Below are 25,069 nucleotides of genomic sequence, written 5' to 3' on the forward strand. Positions count from 1 at the left end.
ACACAGTCAGATTGATAGACAAATAGACAGACAGACAAGACTAGATAGACAGAAGACTGACTGTAGACAAATAGAAAGACCAAGACACTAGAACCCCTTGACCTACATCATCGGTGGTCAAGGTGGTAGACAAAACATAGAAGTAATCAGAAAGCCCACTTCTCATCATGTAAGGAAGGAACAGCAGGATCAGCTGATGGAGATGTTGCAGCAACATGGGCTGAGGTAGATGCAGGAGATGATGTAGAGGTTTTGGAGTAGCAGTCCCTCTCCCGGTGATTATCACGGCCACAAATGGTGCATGGATGAGCCTTGAAACAGTCCTTCTCCACATGATTAGTTTTGCCACAATGGGTGCAAGGCTTTCTTACCTTAGAACTTCCTTTCTTTGCTAAAAATGCAGTGTCAGTTGCCTTTCGTTGTTGAGTTCTTTCTTCCTCTTGGAGAGCATTGATGATACCCTCAAGAGAAGGATTATTATGATACTTGAAGGTAGTGACAAGAGTAGCATAGGAGTCAGGTAAGCTTTTGAGAAGCACAGCAATAGCAATATCTTCGGAGATGGGAGACTTGACTGACGCAAGCTGAACCATAAGACTGCGAAGATAATTGACATGAGAGGCTATAGTAGCTCCTTCCTGCATATGTAGATCAAAGAATGAGATCATAAGTGCAATCTTAGAGTTTTTAGATCGGGCTCCAAAAAGAGTGTCCAAAGTGATCCATGCTTGAGGAGCAGACTGTATGTCGGAGATGTGATGAATGTAATCATCTCCAAGGCCGAGCAATATGATAGCATAGGCTTTGTCGTTCTTGGCAGCAACAACTTGCTCAGATGGACCTTCGGGAGCATCACGGTGAACAATGTCCCAAAGGCCTTCTTTCATAAGATGACACTTGATTTTGATCTGCCAAGTATGAAAGTTGGACCCATTGAATTTGTCGATAGATATGAGAGAATGAGAGGAAGATGCCATGTGGGAAGGTCTTACCTCTTGCTAGGATGCAAGGGCAGTGTCTATTCCCTTACAATTTTGCAGAAAATAAATGAGAGGAAGAGATCCCAGAAGCCGGTTCTCTCACCACTTTGTCAGGGCCATAGCATATGACAGCCCATCGAAGTAGGAGGAACCAGCAAAAAAGGAGAGACTGTTCAGCAAAATGAAAGAGGCAAAGCTTAGTACCTCAATCCCGGGCAGAGATAGAGATGAGAAAGGGATGCAGATCTTCGTGCAGATGAAGTCGAAGAAGTCTTCAGCCTGTGCAGGTACGGATTCCGTACAGTCGTACGGACTGTACGGACAGCTGTACGGACGGCGAACAGAGTATGGCGTACGGACGGCGAGCAAAGTACGGCGTACGGACGGCGGCACTGTACGGATAGCAGGTACAACAGCAGGAGCGGGTGCAGATCTGTCAGTGACAGGAGATGTTGCGCAGATCTGGCGTGACAACAGATCTGGCGCTCAGATCTGTGGCTGAGCCGCGCAGATCTGGCGCTCAGATCTGGAGCGCAGATCTAGAGTAAACAGGAGCAGCTCCAGCGCAGAAAATGGAGAGGTGCTCGCATTATTGGTGGGGCAGACAGGTGCAGCATGGACAGCGGCCTGAGGCTGAGATGAAGAGGCAGATGTGTAGAAGGGGGGCGCGGTTCAGATATAGTGGCCAACAGGAGCAGCAGGCGGAGAGAGAGATAAGTTGAAAGGAGAAGATGAAGCTATGGCTGCAGCAGAGTGAGAGGAGAGGAGAGGGGATCTACATGCTCTGATACCATGTTGGAATATGGAAGCAAGAACTAGAACTAGAACTAGAACTAGAAACTGGAAATGAAATAACAAGACTGAAAGACTAGAAATACCTTGAGAAGAGTGTAGACAAGACACAAGCTAGACTGATTGATTACAATGATGTGACCCATTGAATATATGGGCCAAAGTACAAGACATAAAGCAAGAGTGCTTATGGGATAATTGTAGAAGTGCCACATGGCACACACTCAAGACATAAAGACTAGACTTAGACTTAGACTTAGACAAATGTAGACTAGGAAATAGTACACTTAGTGTGCACTTATCTCCAACACATTGTGGACCTGTTTTTCCTTTCAGAAACATGATTCTGCTGAGGAGTGTAAGGAGTAGTGCATGAGTGAATAATGCGCCGTGAAGAAAGAAATGCATCAAACTCCTTTGACATATACTCTCCCCCCCTATCTGTGTTGAGGGTGACAAGCTTGCATCCTGATTCATTCTCAAATCATATTCAGCCATCTCTGAAAGCATAAGAAAACTTCAGATTTGGCTTTTGAAGGATATACCCAGCAATATCTTGTGAAATCATCAATGAGAGTCATGAAATACTTGTACCCCCCAATGGCATTTGTCCTCATTGGGCTACAGACATCACTGTGCACTAGCTGCAATTTCCTTTGTGAGAGTTTTGGACAATTCTTTTGAAAAGGAAATCGATGCATCTTACCCAAAAGACAACCCTCACACACATGTTTGGAAACTGTGTGAGTTTGAGGTACATCAGTTGCCATCTGTTGTGAATGTAGCTTTGCAAGAGCTCTATAATTGAGATGGCCCATTCTCTCATGCCAAAGATGTTTTTCAGCAAGCTGTGAATCTGAAATAGCCAATGCTTCAATAGAAAGTGCAGCTGAATGATGATCAAGGTGATAAAGCCCTTTTTGCAAAGTGCCAGTGAGAACTATGGCATTATCATCATGAAGATCATAAACTAGACATCTGTAGCCATCAAAAATTACTCTGAAACCTGAAGTAGCAATTGGTGAAATTGAAATCAAGTTGACTTCAATGCCAGGCACAAAAAGAACATTTGTCAGAGTGACAGGATGGCTTGAAATGGATGTGAGCTGCACATCTCCAACTCCTTTTACAGCATATGAATCATTATTAGCGCATGTAACAGTCCCCCCTCAAGGTGCATTAGCTAAAGAATGAAACAACTGTCTGCAAGAAGTGACATGCTTGGAAGCACCACTATCAAAGTACCAGGACTAAGCATCATTAGCAGTATAGAATGCATCAGCTTTGGATGGATCAAATGAGCAATGGACAGCCCATGCCCAATCATCCTGAAGAGCATGTGCATGTGAAGCATCTTCTGGCTCATAGGATTCAATAGCATGAGAGGCATTAACTGTCAATCCTGATTTCTTTTTCTCTGAAGCAATGTGCTTCCTGCATTTTGAAATGTCATGTCCAGGCTTGCGACAATAGTTGCATCTTTTCTTCTTTGCCTTATCTGCTGTATTTTTAGATGCATGGGAGGAATTGCGGCTGCTATGCGCAGATTTTGGCTTGCCCATAGGCTTGGAAGCCTTGCCTCTTCCTGTCTGCTGTGAAGCAAATGCATGATTAGGAATAATGGCTTGTCTATTAGCTCTACTTTGCTCTTCCTGCAAAAGCAAAGTAACTAGCTGATCAAAAGAATAGTGGTCTGTATCACCCATGGCTACTAATCGAAGGGTTGTAGCAAACCCTTGATATGTATCTGGCAGTCCATTCAATGTGGTACTGACAAGGTGTGAATTTGGCACCACCTCATCAATGCTAGCAAGCTGTTCCATGAGGTCCTTGACCTTTGTCAAGTATGAATCAATTGACTCACCTTCATTCATACTGACTTCCTGTAATTGCCTTCTCAAATATGCAACACGAGCTTCATTGCGAATCTGTTAGAGAGAAGCCAATTTATCCCAAGCATCCTTTGCTGTCCTGCAAGACCGGATGTGTGGAATAATGATTCTCTTGCATGATAAAGCAATGCATGAATGTGCATTTGCATCTCTTGCATCCCATCTTGACTATTCAGGAGTTGGAAGAGTAGCAGCAGGAGTGCTAGAGGAAGAGGCATCAGGAGGAGTACCCCCTGCAGAAGGACCAGCAGTAGAGGCAACCACTGTAGCATTGGCTGGCCTCAGATCAGCCCCAGAAACAATATTCCACAAATGCTTTGCAACAAGAATATGTTTCATGAGATAAGACCACATCGGATAGTTGGTGCCATCCAACTTATCATCTTCACGAAGATCTTCAAATAAATCTTGATTGTTCCCAGCCATAGCAAATGTGATACCCTGAAAAAGACCTGAAAACCCAAAAGCCTCAAGGCTATCACTGCAAAAAGCTGGCTGTCCAAAAATGACAGCAAATATCTGTAAATTTCTGACCCAAATCAAAGGGCAAATGCAGATTTGACCCAAATGTGACTGTGACAGGCAATGTTCACTGCAAAAACAGCAAATGTCGCAAAAGCCCCAAATTTAATGAGGGCAAATAGGCCAAAAAGAGGGCAAATGTAGAAAAGCCCCAAATTTTACTGAAATTTGGCAAATGTGACCCAATGTATGATAATCTGACTCAATGTTCTGCAAAAGTGACTCAATGTCCTGCAATTTGACCAAATGTACTGCAATCAAACAAGAAATTGCAGACCAAATCCGAGAACTCCAGTGTTCTTGCAAGATATTGCAACCAAAGGAGTTGAAAAAAAAAAGCTGATAGCCCCAAAATCGCCAATGTCTTGCAAACGTGCAGCTGTCCCAAAGTGTGAACCCTCAAAGTGTAGGCTTTCCAATCTGTTGAAATGTCTTGAGATGATTTCAAACAGTAGAAGGAAGATGAGGATAACAAAAATCCTCAAAAGCTCTAAATTTTGATAGTGTCCTGCAAATTTCACACGTGCCAAACCTGTATGGAAATCTTGAAACAAGTACAACTGTACGGATGTAGGAAACAGATCCAAAGTACATTGTATAGATTGTACGGCGTACGGCTGTACGACAGTACAGTGCCCAATGTACGATGTACGGCGATGCAGGTACGGCTTGTACGGTCGTACGGTGTAGGAAGTACGAAACAAGTACAAACAGTGTACGGATGTAGGTACCTGGGTGTACGGGTGCAGATACGTTGTACGGATGCATGTACTACACTGTACGTTGTACAAACAGACGAGGTATAGCTTGAGTACGGAGCAAAGCCATACGATTGTATGGCGCAGGTACAAGGGACGTCCGTACAGTCGTATGGACTGTACGGAAAAGGAGGGTAGGGAGAAGATGAAGGTCCGGGGCAAGAAGACGAGTCCAAGCTGGCTCTGATACCACTGAAGGGACGATCACAAAAGAGAGAGAGTGCAGGTATGGAAGAAGTCGCACGATAGTTCAGCCGTCACGTCAAACTTAGATAATGAAAAATAGGAGTACAAGGTACTTGTACCTAGACCTAGGACTAAGTGTCCTAGGTGTCACATAGGACTAAGTGTCCTATGTGGCCTAAAAGGCACTAACACTACAAGTGCCTACATTTATGCCTACAAGGCACATACCATGGCCTATAGGGCATCACTAGAACCACCAGAAGATGGCCTACAAACTGTACGGACGGGGGGCTGTACAGACGTTCAGGTTTGTACGGAGGCTGAAAGCTGTATGGACGGGGGGCTGTATGGACGTTCAGGTTTGTAAGGTGATAACGAAAAAAAAGGAAAGACAGCCAGGAAATTATGTACTCTACCACGTCAGATAGCTGAGATTTTATAGGGATCAGCAGCAATGTGCGCTCGTAGATGATGAGCTTATGAACCAGATTCCAGAGTAGCTGTCTTTGTACTAGGCTCTGAGACAAACCCCCACAAAAACTGACTCAACATGAATCATACAGACTCAGAGAAAACCAAAAGACTACACAGCTCGAAACATATAAACTTAGAACTGAACTTTCCCCCAAAACTCAGAGAACAGCCAGCCTCTGAATTCTATGAACCCACAGCCAAAACTCCTAAGCTTCCATCAAGGACAACAGCTCGTAACTCTCCCCAAAGCTGCAGTCAACGTCCAAAGAGTGAAAGGGACTGGCATATCAGATCGCATCAACCATCTCTGCCTTACACAACCACTTCAAGCGTATGTATCCTTCTCTTGTCGTAGAGTACTCCACGCTCATAGCTCACGTCACCAACAGTCCTCCAGTCAGCAGCAAATGATATCATGACCCTAACTCAAGCTTTCTCTAGGCGATAGCTTATAACCAGTTACGTACAAGCTACATAGAAGACACCTCAAGCAACAGCCTCAACCTCTTCTTTTGCTCGTAGTGCATGCTCTCCGTCATTCGAAATGTTCTGCCTAAACCTCATAATAGCTACACTTCTTACAGCCAAGATTCCAATGATACTTTTTGTTCATCCGTCGCCGAGAATCCTCTTCTCAGGCCGTCCCATCAACTACATAGTCAAGACTCTATAGGACTTCAGTAAGCGCCACTTCGTCACACACAACGAATCAAGATGCCAAGACTCTTAGAACCCGTCGCCCGCATTGGTCTTCATGCGATGGACATTCAGCCTCCTGCTCACACACAACCTCTCCTCAATTCTCAGCCTCTCTCCCTCCATCTCATCGTTATTTTCCTTCTCTCCTAGAAGCCTTCATCAAGTGCAACGTAGGACCCTTCTAGCGTCCACCCGATCAGCTCCCTTCCGCCATCCCACGTAGCTCCAGCTCACCGTCTAGAAAACTCCCCTTCATCCATCACGTAGCCGCCTTGCATGCACATGTTCCCTTCCATATTTTCCAGCCATGTCATCACGTGGAATTTACCACTCTCCCATTAAAAAATGCAAATACCCCCCAAGGCACATTTTTGACCTTTAGTCACACAATTCCCACACAACATTAGCATGCACATTAAAGCTTGCATGCAAAAACTATAGATCAGTCCATCATGCTTGTGAAAGAAAATCCACAAATACCAAAAGCCCACACCTACCCTAGATGTGTACATCTATGTGCCTACCCACAGCTATGTATAGTGCTAAAAAACTTGATACAATTTTTGTCCTATCAACGGCTGCAGGGCAAAACCGTCTCCTCTCTCTCTCTCACACACACATCTACACACACACCACACACACACACCCCCCCCGACCTACACACACACACACCCAAATATCTACACACACACACACTCTCTCTCTCTCTCTCTCACACACACACACACACACACACACACACACACATTTTTTGTGTGGTGAAATCCAGTTATATTTATTTTACAATTTGCAGCCCCCTAAAAGAAGGGGGCAGCAATTACAAGATCAGAAAAGGTCATTTTAATAACATATATGTAGAACTCTCATATGATGGGCTCTCAAGCAACCAAAGAAAGATTGCCTTAACGATGCCTTGAAGAAAGAGAAACTATGAAAGAGAGGGTCTCCAAAAACTCTATGGTTGTGGTCCTTCCATATAGTCAAGAGAGCCCAATAGCAAACCCAATAGAGAAAAGCTCATACCCTGGCTTGATAGGGTGCCGTCCGAAAATCCAGAAAGCCCCCCCCCCCCCCCCCCCCCCCCTTACACACACACACGTCCACCCACCCCACACATATACACATTTATGGCTATTCAATTAAATGTATAGGCTAGGAACATTAAACACATTATATACCATTCAGAGTTCGTACTTTTTCAAGCAATTTCTGTTGACTAGAACAGACTGCAATATTGACATTATATTATTGATGATGATGAGGAGTGTCTTACTTCGTGGTCTAACACCTGATGCTAGAGGCAAAGCCGAACGGGATCGAACCAGAGATTGCCACATAGAAGTGTTTTTTTGAAGTTTTCTTGATTAAGACAGCAAAACTGCAACATCCTGGAGTCCTTGATGAGGTTTTTCCATGTTTTTTGTCTTTGGGGTTGGGATGGTGGCAGAGAAGAGCCCGTTCTCCACAATCTTTTTATGGCAGAGAATTTCCCTCCTGTATATGCTTTTGACTAAACATATGAAACCTTGCTCCTGAAATTGGCATCCTTTTCTTCAGTTCTCATATTGTTAAGTTACTCATCATTTCATCTTCATTTTTCTTTACATACATCTTCATTTGAGACATATGTTTTCTAAATTTGAATGAATTTGTATCGTAGCTTCCTTTGATCTTTGAGATGCATTCTTGAGTATAGAAGCAAATAGAGAACTATTTCTGCCTCCCTTCATCCATTCCTTTTAAGCTCCCATCTTCTATTATCACAATGTGCTTACATAATCTCCATTCCTAATTGATTCCCTGAAAGCTAAGGGTATATTATGTACATTTTTTTTTCTGTAAGTAAGATCATAAGTTAGAGATTTGAGTTGAGTGATAATGTTCTATAATAAGTTGCCTAAGCTCTTCCTGGTGGTTAGCAGAGGTGTCCAAATATTTTTGTACTTATCCCTTCTTGAAGCCTGGACAGAGCTGGCTTTTGTTTGTGTCTGACAAGTCACTCAAAGTGATATCTTCAAACCTCTGTGATGGATTGTTGGTTGTATTATTTAGCTGACATACTACACTCATATGTCAGGGAAATATAAGCTTTTGCCGTACTACAGAGGAGAAAATACAGTTTTTGATGTCTCACCTGCGTCAAGTGAGGTGGTTGTTGGACATGGGGATGCGATCCTTGCTCGCCCCTTCCAAGTAAGCAACTTGATTTTTCGTGGACATGGTAGCTCTTTAATTTCTTCAAGTGGAACCTCCTAAATGCTTAATAAAGCTGATTGACAGAATCAAAATGTGTCTGAAATTTATATTACTTCAGGGATTGCTTTTCTTATCATGCGTAAAAACTATCATATACATTCCAAAGTGGCCTCTCTTGTGTGCCGCAGATACCATATCTGCAGAATAATGTGTAAAGGTTACTACTGTATATGGTCATAACTTTCCAAAGTCTCCTGTTCTCTGTGCTGCACAATTTACGTAACCTGTTTTGACACCTTGCTTATCTTTCCTGAATGCTATGAAGGTTACTGGATTCTCTGTTGGAGGCCGTGTTGTAGACCATCTAGGAACAGGTGTGGAGGGTGTACAGATACTTGTAAATGATGTTGATAAAGCCATGACAGATGCATGGGGGTTCTACAAACTTGATCAGGTGCCACTCTGGATTGAGCATGCATTTCTGCTCAAACAAGAATGCTTGTGGATACTCTTTTGTTTTATGCTTGAGGTCACAAACAAAACATTGGTTGCATCATACTTGCTGTCGGTAATACGGTTACGATTTTAATTTCTGAACAGGTCTTTGCATTGTTGATTTTACTCCAATTTTTGTTTTCAGAACACAATCAAAAGTTTCATGTGTTAACTTGTCCTTGTATGGAAAGGTCACATCGACCCAGTACACGATAAAGGCTCAAAAGACTCATTACAAGTTTACTACACTAGACAATTTTATGGTAAGCATGTGCATTACTGTACTTCGAAGTTTTGAAATCCTCTTTGCTGAAGTACCATAGTTGGTACACTGAGAAATTTTGGAATGAATAGACAAATTTATTTTTTTTGTTGTTGCAAAAAGAGACTTCTATTAAGTATTAACGAAAACCGTTAGAGCAAGCTCCATACGGGATACAAATAGACAAAATTATGGCATGCTAACTGCTTATATTCTATTTCTCCTCTTGCGCGTGATTTTTGCTATGGAAGCAGTATTGGCACAAGAGACCATATAAGTGATCCTTTCATTTTTAGAGACTTAACTATGTTGGGTTGTGACACGCACACTCTAAGATAACTTATGTGTCTTTTTCTCTCTCTTTAAAAAACTGTGTTTTTCTTGAACTCACCCACATGACTTGCTTGTATCCTACTTATTTGCATGTGGTGAGTGTAAGCCTCCAAGAGAGGGCAGATATGTCTCTAGAGAGTGCGGGAGGGTTCATCCTCCCCCCTTTCATATGGGTACCCAAGGGAAACCATAGGATCTTTCTAGAACTACTATGGAAGCTTTGAAGATTGGTGCTTCCAAGACCTGAATCCATGATGTGAGCACTGGACACCGTATGAAAACTAGTAGGCCGAATCCTTGGAGGCTTTATGCATGCTTTTAGTCACTATTTAACGATAGCCTTCCTAGCAAGTGTAAATTGGTTTATGTGTATGTGGTTCAAATGATAAATTTCCTTGGTAAGTCCCCATTTAACCAAAGCTTTTTAAGCAGGCGTAAATAAATGTGTGTAGATCCCATTACATAATAACGTTCATATGAATTCTATTAGGAACAACGATGGCTATGTATCGGGAATGCAGACCCCCCTCTACGGGAGCCCACGAGGGGGCTGCTCTAGGTGCATCATGATCTGAGTGATCTGACATTGTCCTTCTTGCCAAAAATACCCATGCTCCCCCTCTGTGTATCGCCCAAACCCCACGTAGAATCTTTCAAGTCTGTCCAGCAATCCATCATGCCGCTGCTGTGCCCGAGAGTCTGGAGAACTCTGCCTTCCTCCAAGGATCACAGCCATTGATCGTGAAGGTAAACTGGTCCCAAGTACCACACTCGGCAGAAGGCATTGCCGAGAAGGAAGCTCCACCTTGCTTCATCTGCTCCAACAATCCAGGAGTCAACATCTGGGAGGCTCTCTATAAGCCGCCTCCAAAAAGAGGTGGCTGCTACCGATAAGCCTGGGCATAAACGTTCAGGATCACGATCTTGGAGTCTCCCATCTGCCGGCCAATCCAGGCCATCAGCCCTCCTATACGCTCTCTGAAGACTTTAATAGTCTTCCGAAGACTTAAATGAACTTTTTTCTTTTCTTTCTCCCTGATCACGATCCTGGAGTCTCCTATCTGCCAGCCAATCCAGGCCATCAGCCCTCTTATAAGATCTCCCTGATCAAACACATCCGGGGCCAAAATCTGGGCTATTGAAATAGAAACATCCCTGTTCCTTCCCATTGCTGGGGACTAAAACCGCTGGTTATCTCCCTGGGAGGCGGTGGCGCCATCATCTGATGTCTGCGGCTGTCCTCATAACGTCCCCTGCTAGTTGCCTCAAATAGCACCTGCAGGCCCAACATGATATATGTGGCAACGTAGTTTTGAATGTCAACTTCGTTTTTGAGAAAATAAATTGTTGTTGTATTACTAAGTAAAATATTTACATCATCTCAATCGTTGATCTGGCATATAACAAAAAGATCCAGCATAAGCCGATAGACAAAATAAAACTGTAAAAGGAAGCCCATAGGCAGTTCTGGTACTCAGAGAGCTGTGAAAAGTTATTGAAAACGATGGGTAAATATCATCATCTTGATAAACGGAAATCTTCTGTATTTGTGGTGAACATCCAAGCATTGCAACAGAACCTACATTTTCTCTGAGCCTCCTGAACCTGGTCCATTAGGGCTCTCTCCTACTGCGGTACCAAGACATGCAATTGATTTTAGGGCGGAAGATACATCATTAAATACACAATCATTCGTAGCTGTTCGAATGAACCATAGTGCATAGGCTCTTACTTTGGACTAATCAGCCCTTTTAGTTTTCAGAGAATTCCCAAGCGAAATGGCCTTCCAACTTGTAGGTGGAGATGCAAAAAACTGATGAAAAATGTCTTCCTTTTGACCAGGGCATTTCTTGCATATCCCTTCATATTTAATTATTCTCAGTCCTCTTGCATTTGTCCAAACAGGCTGATGGAAAATGAACCATAACAGAACGGACATTTCTTTTGTAATCTCTTTAACCCAAATACTACTGAATCTCTTTAACCCAAATACTACTGAATCTCTTTAACCCAAATACTACTGAATCTGGCCTTCCAAATCCAAGAGCTATCTGCAAGTTTCCACCTAGCATTAAGAGTCCTGATAATACCGCCAACAGAGGGGATAAGTAAGTAATTAGAACATCCTTCCCGGCTGAATTCTTTTTGGATGTTGAGCTGAGAGCCACCCTTGCAGCTGATACTGCCATCCTGCAATGCCAACCTTATAGTGATCAAGAGTCTGTCTCTGTTCGATAATTTGAGCCCCCTTCTTATTCCCCCCAATTTTCCATCTGAGTTCATTGCTGTTCCAGGAATCTATTTTGGAATATGGTGTGAGCTCTAGTGGAGTCTTATCAGACAAGAAAAAGTGAGTGTGTATTGCTGTTATGTAGATAGATTCCACGACCATAAGTGAACCTTTATCTGAAAAGACAATCTGTGATTTGAGAGCCTGAAAGGAGGTCCATGCCCCAATGACAATTTATCAAAGGAGGCTAGAAGAATCAGTTGCTATTGAGTGGAGGTTCTCAAAACAATTGTAAACAATATGTACATTTTCTTCAACTGTGGTAAACCAAGGTTATGATTTTGAATACTTGTCAGCCATGCACATGCAGGTTTTTATATAGTGCAGAGAGTAAGTTGAGATTGTCTCATCGTACATATGCTTGGGGATTATGAGCGCAAGTGCCTCCAAGTGCAATTCCATTTATTTACATCTGAAATTGTTTGTGACTGATCAAGCCAATACATTGCTTTTTCGGCATCAACATTGGTAGCACCCCCTAGAGAAGAGCTTTCTATTAATGCTTTAAAAAAGACCAACCATACAAACTCAGCTATCTGTATGGCGTTGATTGTGGAAGAAAACAGAAAAAGAAAAATACTATTTGTCAACCAACGTATTTTAGAGAATCCAGCTCACTGCCTAGGGAGTCCCTAAAACATGGGCCAACAACCAGGGTGGAGGACTATACAACCTCACTCTCTGAATATGTAGAATACGCCTGCAGGCCAAACTTGTAGAAACACACTTGCCTCTCAGCGGTGATCGTCCAAGATCTCATTGTCTTTCGCTCTGAAACGGCGCACAGGATGGACACTGTCTTCCAAAATAGTATCCCGAGGTGAAGATATGGAATGTTGTCAGGAAGTAGGAATCACATCTTGCACCTCAATCCGAAAGACCCTCTGTTTTTGGATCCTTAAGTTGGCGTAGCTGGGTCAATCGATAAGGCATGATCCCCCCCCCCCGGGGCCTCCCTCTCAACCTGTTGCCATGCCCCAAGTAAAGTCCTGCTGCATCCTCTGTGTTCTAGCTATGATCTGGAGGGTGCCTTGCTAAATCCTTTGCTTTGTGGGACAGCTCCACAGATAGTGTAGAATCATCTCAAGGTCTCTATTTGTTACTCCAATCTGCTGCCACTCTAGCTTCTCTAGGGCCTAATCCAGCTCTCGGTCTTCCTTTGTCTGTAGCTGAGGAAGACCCCTTTGGCCCCATTCTGTAATGCATGGGGCAAGAGGCGCTAAGGGTCCAGTGCATATACTTCATCCTCAAGCCCATCTCTTGAATCTCCTTAGTCGCCGTGAGGTAGTTGAGTGATTTAGTCCAGTTGATGTTGGCCCTAGATGCTTTAGAGTACATCTCAAATGCATTGTGGACTCCATCTAGATCCTATGCTGTACCCTTCACAAAAAGGGCTGTGTCGTTTGCGAACTTTAAGTCTAGTAACTCTCTTGCCGAATTGAGAGGCACATCCCTGTGAGGTGAGCTGCCTAAGCGTAAAGAAAATTGCCCAAAGCCTCTACCATAAATGAAAAGAAACGGAGCTAGAGGGTAGCCATGTTGTATTGAGCGGTAAAGAGAAAATACCTCCTCATATGACCCCTAAAAAGCATCCGACAGGCACTCCTCCTAGGCAAGGCAGCGACCCCCCCAAATCCAATGCTTGGAGAAACCCATCCTCCCATGTTGACCTCCAAAAAAGGCCACTTTGCCTATCACAAGGCTTTTTGAAGTCCAAGAGAAGGACTGCAATAGGCTGAGACTCCTCTCGTGCAACAATCCACTGCCTCCCAAGAAGTGAAGATGTTGTCCAAGATGTTGCGCTTTTAAACAAATCCTATCTGAGTGTCTTGAACAAGGTTAGCAAAAGTGCAAGTGCAAACACAAGACTGTTAGAATTATTATTATATTCTAGGCAGTGGCCAATGTATTGTAATAAGTAGGTAAGGGACACTCTTCCCTCTATGAGGTTTTTCCCCCCCCTAACCACAGTCTAATCCCTAACTGCGGTTAGTGGATAAGATAGGGTTTTGTCACTTAGACAAAACCCCTCACTTCTCTTTTGTACTTAACGTCATTTCAGTCCACTATTTAGTACACTTATGTTCAGCTCACTCTCTCTCTCACTCTTGCTCTCATCTTGCTCACATTTGGTATCAGAGCAGGGCCTTCGTGCCTCTAGCCCACAAGCTCCATCTTCAAGTCTCACTCCCGCCCGTCCGTACATCAGTACGGATTTCGTACCTGCGCATCAGGTCGGTACGTCAGTACAGCTCCTGCACCATTCGTCCGTACGATCTCCATCGCCAGTAGATCTGCACCGCTGTACGGATTTTGTTGGCGCCTGTACAACCTGCATCCGTACATTCGTACAGCTGCGTTAGCTCGTCGTACTGCTGTAGGTCCGTACCAGCTGCTGTACATCTGTACAGCTGTGCCACATGTGCGAACTCTATTCCTGTTGCATCAGCACCGTACAGCCCGTATTGGGTTCAGTACACCATTCTGCACAGCGCCTTTTTGTGCTCAGTCCGTACATCTGCCGTACAGCTGACGTCAGTTGTCCGTACAGCTGTAAAGTATGTACTGTACGGACTGTTGCTGTTCTTGAGGTCAGGGTGCCTTTACAGGGTACTCTAGAAAGGTGGTTGTTTGCAGAGCTTTCATTGCAGGTGAACATTGGAAGGAGTTTTTTTATCAGGCATTGGTGCAGAGAGCCATTGTTTGGCCTGCATTTTGGGAGCAAATTTGGGGCTTTTGCATTTGTTGCAGAGAATTGCAGAAATTTGGGGCTTTTAGTTCATTTGACCCTTTCAGGTGCAATTTCTTGCAGAAATTTGGGGCTTTTGCATTGTGGATGCAATTTGGCAGTTGAAAGAGCATTTTGGAGATTTGCAAGCAGTTTTGGACTCAGTGTGAGTCAATTTGCAGACTTTTTTCACTTTTTGCAGATTTTCTTTGCAGATTTTTGGGCATTTGCAAAGCATTGTGGTGCATTTTGAGCTTTTGATAGGCTGTGATAGTATCTGTCAGTGTGGGCATATTTTCTTAGGCAGATTTTGGTTGTGCATTTTGCATTCCAGGAAGAGATTTTACTTGTTCAGTTTGCTGTGTTTTTGAGTTTATCTGGCAAAAATGGCTTAGAACAACCCCAATGAGGTGTTTGGAGTCCTCACATAGGAGGATAAGTTGGATGGCACCAACTACTCCTTGCGGAGTTTTATGGTTCGCAACATCTTGGTTGGTAGACATCTCTAGGATTATGTCAATGGAGATGAATCAAGGCTAGATTGTGTGGCTATACCTATCACTCCTATAGCTGGAGGCAGGGGTAGAGGTCAAAATGCAGCACAAGTAATTGGAGCTGCTGCTCCAGTGGCTCCCACAATAGAGCAGAAAAGGTGGGATTCTAGGGATGCACAAGCTCTATCTTTAATTTCTCTTTGTGTCAAGAGGTTAATTATTCCTCACATTCGGTCATGCAAGACCTCAAAAGTAGCTTCGGAGATATTAGAGAGTATGTTTGTAGCAAGAAATGATGCCAGAGTTTCCTTCCTAAAGAGAGAGCTATCTCATACGCGTATGGATGGGGGAGATTCCATGAATACTCACCTCACAAAGCTTCAAGATTTGAGGGAGCAGTTGTTGAATATTGATGAGGCTATTCTGGATTCAGAGATGATTACTACCACTATGAATTCTCTTTCTGAGTCCTATCTTGGTTTCCACACCTCGCTGAATTTGTCATTGAGGGGGGGCAGCAATCCTCTCTCTTTTCAGGAGTTGGTAGGACTTTTGTTGCAGGAAGAGTAGACACGAAGAAATATGGCAACATGGGCTGGCGAGCATGCCATGCTTTCTAAGTTTAAGCCCAAGGGAAAAGGGCAGCAAAAGCAACATGCCAATCAGCCCGCACATCAGCATAAAGCTGATTCAAGACAGCCCTCTTATAAGTCTAAGGGTGATGCAGATAAAGCCTAAAAAGAAGGGCGTTTGTCACTACTGCAAGAAGCTAGGTCATTATATTGGTGAATGCAAGAAGCGCATAGCTAAAGAAAAGAAAAGGGATTCAGGTATGGCTGTGCCCGATGCATCAGCTCCTCATGCACATGATGACGGAGATTTAAAGGCAACTTTGTGGAACAACAATATGCCTTTTTGTCTTGCATTTCAGATTTTTTAGTGGGTAGTTCAAATGCTACAGTCACTATTGAGGATGATCCTTATGCTTTCTTGACTTGCAGTTATGATCCTTCAAAGGATGCATGCTCTCTCAGTGTCAATGAGACACTGAATACTTGGTATTTTGATAGTGGTGCTTCCAAGCACATCACTTCTAAGAAGAGTCTTTTTGCATCTCTTCATCCTTCACCTACTAAAAAGAAGGTGACTTGTGCAAATAATTCTTCTTGTTCAGTGTGTGGAGTGGGGGACATCATCCTTACATCCACTGATGGCACAGATTTCAGAATTTCAGATGTTCTCTATGTGCCAGGTATAAAGAAGAATTTGCTTTCAGTGTCCTCTCTCAATAGAGGAGGATTTCGGGTTATATTCGATGATGCTAAATGAGCAGTCAGAGACAAAGAGAATGACTATGCTTTGATGTTGTTTGGCACTTTGTATCGGGGTCTTTTTCAGCTTGATATATATGAGAAAAGATCCGATCTTGCACTTTTAGTGAGCACTCCCACTGCTGCGATGCAGAATGTGGAGTTATGGCATGCCAGGTATGGGCACATGAGCTAAGGCAGCTTAATGACACTTCAGAAGCATGCTATGGTTGATGCATTGTCTCCTTTGGAGTCACCTCCTCCTCATGTATGTGAGGGTTGCATCTTTGGTAAGATGCATAGATTTCCTTTTAAGAAGGATGGTGCAGTGAGAGCTACATGTAAATTAGAGCTTATTCAAAGTGATGTCTGCGGTCCCATGAGGACACCTGCTTTTGGTGGTTCTCTCTATTATGTTACATTCATAGATGACTTCACCAATTACACTTGGGTCTATGGTCTTAAGGCAAAATCAAAAGTGTTTATGCATTTCAAACACTTTGTGGCTATGGTTGAGAATGAGACAGGACTCAAGGTGCAGACACTCCGCACAGATAGAGGGGGGAAGTATATGTCTCATGAGTTTGAGGCATTTTGGAAGGAGAAAGGCATCATGCATCAGCTTACAGGGAGGCTTACACCTCAGCAAAATGGTAAAGCTGAGCGCAAGAATCACTCTTATGGAGATGGATAGATGCATGCTTACCGGTAAAAAGTTGCCTCACAGGTTTTGGCTCGAAGGCCTCATGTGTGCAAACTATGTTTTGAATCGAGCTCCCACAAAGGCTTTGAAGCCAAACTCCCTATGAGGCATGGCATGGGAGAAAGCCTTCAGTGGATCACTTTAGGGTTTTTGCTTGTGTTGCATATGCCCATGTGCCTGTGGAGTTTCGACACAAGTTGTCAGATAAGGCACTTAAATGCATTTTTGTTGGGTATAGTGCACAAAGCAAAGGCTATCGTCTCTACAATCCTGCTTCTCGCAAGATTTTTGTGAGTAGAGACACATACACGCTGAATTTACAATTCCAGCTTCTTCGGATGATGTTTTTGAGGGGATGCTTCCTATAGCATTTGGTTCCCCCCCTGAGGCTCATGCTGAAAATCAGAATTTACAGCAACTTCCTCCTCATCCACATGCCCTGATTCAGCCGCTGATTTTGTACCTCCACAGTGTGTGGATGAAGTTGTTAGGCAAGAGATTCAAGAGATACACGCAGCGAAAACAGCTCCGAATCGCTTGCTACAGTCTCTCAGGCTTGAGGCCCCATTGCTTCGCAGGGCTCGTAGTGCAATAAGACACATTGGCGGTCCTCTTTCAGTTGAGAAATCTTATGTAGGTACTCTTCTTGATGAAGAAGAGCCTGACTCTTCTGAAGAAGCCAAGGATAATGTGCATTGGGGATGCATGCCATGTACAATGAATTCCAGTCCATTGAGAAAAAAAGGACTCGGGATGTTGTGGATTTGCCAGGAGGTAAGCATGCCATTGGTACCAAGTGGGTTTTTAAAGTGAAAAGGAAGCCAGATGGGTCCATAGACAGGTACAAGGCAAGGCTGGTTGCCAAAGGCTATGCACAGAAGAAGGGCATAGATTATGAGGAGACTTTTGCTCCTACATCTCAGAGGACCACCATAAGGTCAGTTATTGCCATGGTGACAAATTTTGTTTGGAATGTCCATCAGTTGGAAATAAAAAAGCCTTTCCTTAATGGGGACTTGCAGGAAGAGGTTTATGCCAAACAACCTCCTAGATTGAACTTTCTGGCAATGCACTTCAGGTTTGCAAGCTTAACAAAGCTTTATATGGGCTGAAACAAGCCCCACGTGCATGGTATGCCAAGATTGATGCATTCTTGGCAAGTAAGGGGTTACATAATAGTCCCATGGAAAGCACCCTCTACATCAAGAAGGATGGGGGGGGGGATATTATGGTCATCATTCTTTATGTAGATGACATGCTGCTCACAAGGTCAAATGAGGAAATAATTGCAGATTTCAAAGCTGAGTTGAAAGCTGAATTTGACATGACAGATTTGGGTATGTTAAATTTTTATCTGGGGATCCAGTTTATACAAGACAAGCGTGGCATCGTTATGTCTCAATCCAAGTATGTGCAGAAGCTCTTGGATAGGTTCAACATGCATGATTGCAAGCCTAAAGCCACTCCCATGGAGCCGGGGCTGAAGCTTACTATGTATGATGCAGGTGAATCAGTGGATGTCACACTTTACAGCCAGGCTGTTGGATGCCTCATTTATTTGTGCAATACTAGGCCCGATATTCAGTATGCAGTATCTTAGGTGAGCAGGTATATGCACTGCCCAAAGACAACACATTGGCAGGTTGTAAAACACATCTTCCGTTATTTGCAAGGCACAAAGTCTTATGGCTTGATGTTTCCCAGGGGGGGTGACTTGCAGATGCATGCTTACAGTGATTTAGATTGGGCTGGAGACTATGATGCTATGCTGTTCACTAGTGGTAATTGCTTCTTTTTGGGCAAAGCTTGCATTTCTTGGCTGAGCAAGAAGCAATCTACAGTGGCTACTTCCTCATGTGAAGCTGAGTACAGGGCAGCTTTCACAGCGATAGTTGAATGTGTTTGGCTGCGACGTTTGTTCGCTGATCTTCGTCTCTTATTGGAGGGTCCTTCTCCAATTCTCACTGATAGCCAGAGTGCTATAGCAGTGGCAAAGAATCCTGTGTTTCATGCTCGCACGAAGCACATTGAGGTTCATTATCATTATGTCAGAGAGAAGTTGCATGCAGGGGAGATCAGTACGATCTATGTGTCAACACATGACAATGTTGTAGACATCTTCACCAAAGCACTTTCACGTGAGAAGTTTGAGGCATTTCGCAGTGGCCTAAACTTATCTCCTTTTGGTGATTGATCACTACCTTGTACACCACATTGGCATTGCAAGGGGGTGTTAGAATTATTATCACATTCTAGGTAGTGGCCAATGTATTGTAATAAGTAGGTTAGGGGCACTTTTCCCTCTATGAGGTTTTTCCCCCTAACAACAGTCTAATCCCTAACTACGATTAGTGGATAAGATAGGGTTTTGTCACTTAGACAAAACCCTGTACTTCATTTCAGTCCACTATTCAGTACACTTACGTTCAGCTCTCGCTCTCTCTCTCTCTCTCTCTCACTCTTGCTCTCATTTTGTTTACAAAGACCTTAGCTAAGATCTTGTAAGTGGTCTCCTAAAGGGTGATTAGGCACCATTGCTGAATATCAGATTGGTCTCCCCTTTGGGGATTAGACAAATCCATCCACATGATTGAGCAACATGGAGCAATCCGGGGTCAAAGATTTTTTGAAGGCTATCTGCAAGGGAGCATGAATGCACTTCCAAAAGCACTTGAAGGACAGAGTCAGCCCATCCTCATCAGGTACTTCTATGAAGGGAGAGCCTTGAGGGCCTCTAAGAGTTCCTCATTCGTGAACGGGGAATTCACTATCATGCTCGGGGAGACCAGTGAAGGAGTGTGGGCGTAAACCGAATCCTGGGATGCACGAACCAGTGGGGACTCCTCGGACTGGAACAAGTGTAGAAGGACATGGTTAGCTCTAGAATCTCTTGAGGTCGAGCGGATCTAGCACCCTACCACGGAGTCCTTTAGAGATGGTCCTTGCTGAGTGCAGGCTAGTGGTCGAAAAAGAGCTGCCTGGTCATCCTATCCCCTTGTTGGATCTAGCACGCCCCTGAGGAGTGATAATCGATTGAGAGGCTTGGTCCTGCCCCTGAGTCTCTTATGGAAGCCAAGTCCCATCTCAACGCTCTCTCTCTCTCTCTCTCTCTCTCTCTCTCTCTCTCTCTCTCTCTCAGAGATGGTCGCCTTTGAAGTGCCTGCAACCGTAGCTCCTTGCTACTCATTTGAATCTCCTCTACTCCCCAGTTTGCCTAGCCGTCATGTGGGGGCGAAACCTGCTGCTGCCAAATCTCTACTATGGTGTGCTCAATCTCCTCCTCTTGTGGCAATGCATCGAGGATCTGCACTCACTTTTAAGGGGGTCTAATACAGGGCTGCTTAAAGTGGAACACGATCTGGGAGGGATCTGACATCGTCATCCCAACCAGAATACGCATGACTTCACCTTAGTGCATCACCCAATACCCCATGTAGAATCAGGGAGTGGCACTTGTTCGATGCTAGGCCGCAAGTAGGAGACAACAACGGACCGCACATACTGATTGTCGCTGGTGCTCTATTATAGGTCTTATGCCACCCCATCCTTGTACATCACGAGGATTCCCATAGGCTCAATGCCCCCGCCAGCATCTAGAGGACCATCTTAGTGATGCCAAACCATGGCTTCCATCCTCTTCACAGGTTCAAACATTTTATATAGTAGTATTTCTATTTTTATGTTGCACTTGTATTGTGTGTAGACACTTGCTGAGAGGCTCCACCCATTCAGCTCATGTATATATTCCCATCCAAAGCTATGGACACAATACAAAAGATAGATCCAGGGTCCCACCAAATCGTGGTCCTCTGATCTTACCACAAGGTTCTTCGACTATCTGCCGGCGGATACCTTTAGATCTCTGAGCCCATGTGCTCCACCTCAAGCGTATGTAGACTCTGTGTCCAGATTGCAGCACCTTGCTGCCCTTGTAGACAGCCTAGGATTCAGGCTTCTGTGTCCAGATTGCAGCACCTTGCTGCCCTTGTAGACAGCCTAGGATTCAGCCTGTGTAGAGCTAAGTCTGCAGCACCTTTGCTCTTCGTTTGCCTCCTGGATTTAGGCCCAAGGAGGGGCTCTGGCTGCTCCTTCTGCTCCAACACTTGTTGACTTGCTGGATGCAATATATGGGTCAATAGGCCCTCCTTTTATAGGGGCAATCCTGCCCCAAATGAACTGACCCAGCAGGGGTTGAACCGACCTGCTTGCTGGCCGACTTGCTCTGGATATAAATGGGGGCGCAGCCCCCTTGTTGTGTGTGCTAAGTGACCTGGCTGGCCCCCTCCACCACACCCTTTTATAGGGCTTGTGCCAGGCCCAAATCCCGACTCATTGAGGGTCTGCTGGCCGACCTGCTCTCAGCCTCCCCACCGACCTGTGGGGCTCTATAAAACCAGGCCTCTGGCCTTCATTCCATGGAGGGAGCCCAGCCCCTTTGTCTTTCCTCTTGCTGGCCTGGTTTGCTGGCTCCAACAGCCCTACCAGCTCCATCCAGTGGCTGACCCTGCTGCCCCTGCTATGTCTGTACCATGTCTGCCAGCTCCATTAGCTCCGTACATGCTGCTTCACAGACCCGTACAGTTGCTGTGAGGTGCTGCTTATGTGGCAGCCCCCTCCCTCTCTCTTCTTTGGGCCTGCCTTAGGTCTCCCTCCTCCATGCTCTCCTCATTTGGGGGCTTACAGATGGGGAGGTGATCTTTCCAACACTGGTTTCATGGTAGACCTGGGGCCTGTGAAAATGCACCCCAAGTATTCCATTAGTGTTGAAGAGGGACAAGGTGCCAAACATAAGCTGCCTATAAAGGAGTGGAGGTGAGGCTTATATATGCTCCTTTTTAGCCCTCTCTATTGCGAAATATACTATTGTGCTACCCCATTAACTAGAAATTTGTTTGAATTTTGGAGCACTGAGTTCAGACTGGTGTAGGTCTTTGGAATATAGTTACAATTGTTTCTCCCCAAAAAAAAAACTGTATGAAAGAAACCCCCGAGCAAAGCTCTAGGAAAAGTCCATCATGAAAACATGAAAAACTTAACCCAAAAAGGGTAAGTCACAATTTAAATATCGTCCAGCCATTAAATTATAGATCAGAGAAACCTCTAGTTTTCTAATAGCAGAATTTAAGTCTCATTTTGTAGCAATATCAACTATAAAATATCTGTAGGCATCTAGATTTTCACTTATTTTGTGCATTATTATTTATTTATTGTTATTATAAACTTTATATATTCTCACCTTTAGACATTTAAACTCGACATTTTGACACATCTGATGAAAGTTATACACATTCAAGAACATATGCAACTCAAAGTTCGTAGAACTTTCTATCTCAGTTGTTATTGGCATGTGACAATGAAAGGTCCCTTGACCATGGGTAGCTTGAATAATTTGGAACCTCTGTTATTGGAGATTCAAGCATTGGTGTGAGGAGATGCCTGCTTAGCTGCACGGATAATCTGAGTGGCATCATTCTGTCAATTTTGGTATTAGGAACTTCCTTTTAGACCATAATCTGCACAGGGCTACTATTGCTTTGGCAGGTTACATGATACTTTCATTAAAGGACTTCTAAACATGATCTGAAAATTATTTTTTCATGTATGTAAATGGGTATTGAGTACACTCATGCACACCAGAATTCTCAGAAGTCACAAATGTCACATGTATGTCCAAGGAAAGAGCATGGGTGAGAAGATTTGAGCATGATGGGCCCTGGGGGAGATAGGCACCTTACCACTTGGCCAACCGCATTTGAAAGGCTCAAAATTGAGAGTCCTTTTGAGTGTGAAAATATCTTCTTCGTATGTTTTGCTTAATGATGTCTAATTTTTCCATGGTACCTGCAGGTGCTACCAAACATTGCCTCAATACCAAACCTTGTAGCATTCCAATATGACTTGTGTGGGTCCGTTGTTCTTGATAGCAGCACACATCGGGGAAGGGTAAGCGAAAAAGTTTACTTGATGGTTTTCAGATGTTCTTAGCCACCTCTTTCTTTACTAGATGTATACTTGTTCTGCAGCGCCAAGTAGCTTTAACTCATGGACCAGCGGATGTGAAGCCACAAACAAAATCCATTGATGATAAGGGCTCTTTTTGTTTTGAGGTATGCTAGAATTTTTTGCCATGTTTTTTTTCGAGTGTGTTTTCTCGATGACCACTTAAGCTTCCTGTCACAACGTTTTAAAATTTTCTTCTCTGGAGGAGGGAATCAACAAGTGCAGGCTTTCATGCTGCTGTGTCATAGTTCTGTAGATGCCATTTCTAGGCTGCGAATTGCAATGGATTAAAAAAACACTAGCGATGTTAAACGTTAAGCCTTCACACTCTAAACTGAAATATTTAAGACTGTGTCTTGCACTTGATGACAGTTATGGGTGACAAGTTATTGTCCCCTTTTTGTGTCGTGGATTCCCATACCCTAATCTAAAAAGAGTCAAGCTTCTGTATCATCATGTGTTTACTGGACCCTTTTTAACTGGTTTCTGTGAAATTTCAATCAAAGCTGTACCTTAGCGTGTTACATTTGAAATCAGCTACTGTTTCCTGTGATATTAAGGGTAAGTTTGTCTAACTTGGGGTCTAAAGAAATCTTACTGTTAAATTTTGTGTGTTATAGCTGAAAAAATTATTTTTATATCTTGACTATGGAATGTGGCATCTTTGGCCTTGTTTTCCAAATCAGTGATGTTTGGTTGTAACTATACATCTACTGTTTTAGTGAGCCTGGATGTGCAGGTTATGCAATGTGCAGCATGCTCGCTATGCCGTCTTTTGTTTCATGGATCCCTTAAATAGAAGGTCCATTGCACCTGGTTTAAACATTTTGTTTCAGCAATTAGTCGTGCTGATATTACTTTTGGTGGTGAGCGTATTGAGAGAGTCATGGACTTGTAGAGTAAGAGGTAATTGCTGACATCAGAAAATGTTTAAAAGAAGGTGAGCTGGTCAATGTTGCATGGGATTGTAAGAGGGTACCAGGCAGCTGTTCAGATGTTGCAATAAAGTGAGAGGTCTGATGTTATCAATTTCGAATGAGAGGAGAGGAGGCTGGAATTGTAGTGAGTACAATGGGATATAGTTATTGGATGAAAGGGTTTAGAGGGTGCTGCAATGCTACTGCTTGGTGATAAGCTTAAGAGATCACTGATCCAAGTCATATCTTGGTGGACTAGATGAAGCTGCGAAGCTCGATAGCAAGTACACAAATGTGTATATTTTCAGGTAGCAACTATTAGAAAATAGTAAAGTGCAACTTACAAATCTTGTGGCAAGGTGTAGGGGTCTTTTTCGAATTCTACATGGATGCTTGAATCTTCCTCTCTTTTAGCCATAGTGATACGATTTTGTAGATGAGGCAACTACTCCCTTGCATCCTTTAATGTGAGGCTTGTGCTTTGATAGGCAAACTGCAGACATCCAAACACACCAGAAACTTTGACACTTCTTTCTCAGGCAGGAAGATAACATCTCTTTTCATAATGCATTCCGCTAACTCTGTAGCGGGGAGTGCATAGATACATTTCCACTTTGCCATCAAAAGATGGGGTGTCTGCCTAGCCTCTAAAAGGCACCAAGTTGTGGAAATGAAGAAAGAAACATACAAATTTGAATTTGCATAGAATAGGAGTCTTTATTTATTTTCGAATGTATAGGAGATCTCCCAAGCAGGGAGAAAACCCTTCCACTTCAGAAGATCAAAGGACCGCCCCACCACCGGTTTACTCTATATCAACCACCATCAGCATCAGCATCACCGTCCCCCCCAATCTGGAGTGTCATTGTCACAGATTCAAAAGCCATTGGACTTGTTCCAATTGATGTGAGCACCTGTTATCCACGAGGTCCTCTTCTCATTTGAGCCCAAGAATGTGAGCTCGAGACCTGAGAAAAATCTCATAGCCTCAGCCACAAAGAGAAGGGCAAGAGGGCATCCCTGATGGACTGATCTGGA

General features: G+C 43.8%; 1 protein-coding gene across 1 annotated transcript in view; it reads left to right on the forward strand.

The window, feature by feature from the left end:
* Window positions 1-25,069, forward strand: part of LOC147884051 (Carbohydrate-binding-like fold) — a 207,168-nt gene that overhangs the window by 113,486 nt on the left and 68,613 nt on the right. The window contains exons 14-18 of the mRNA XM_087398136.1: window positions 8,381-8,496; window positions 8,825-8,953; window positions 9,186-9,257; window positions 22,962-23,057; window positions 23,138-23,221. Coding sequence (XP_087254262.1) covers window positions 8,381-8,496; window positions 8,825-8,953; window positions 9,186-9,257; window positions 22,962-23,057; window positions 23,138-23,221 — 497 coding nt within the window. The remainder of the gene's footprint in view (window positions 1-8,380; window positions 8,497-8,824; window positions 8,954-9,185; window positions 9,258-22,961; window positions 23,058-23,137; window positions 23,222-25,069) is intronic.

This window comes from Dipteris shenzhenensis, chromosome 27 (genome assembly GCF_047967505.1).
Source record: "Dipteris shenzhenensis isolate YYH24624 ecotype China chromosome 27, Dip_SZ_1.0, whole genome shotgun sequence".
Taxonomy (NCBI): domain Eukaryota; kingdom Viridiplantae; phylum Streptophyta; class Polypodiopsida; order Gleicheniales; family Dipteridaceae; genus Dipteris; species Dipteris shenzhenensis.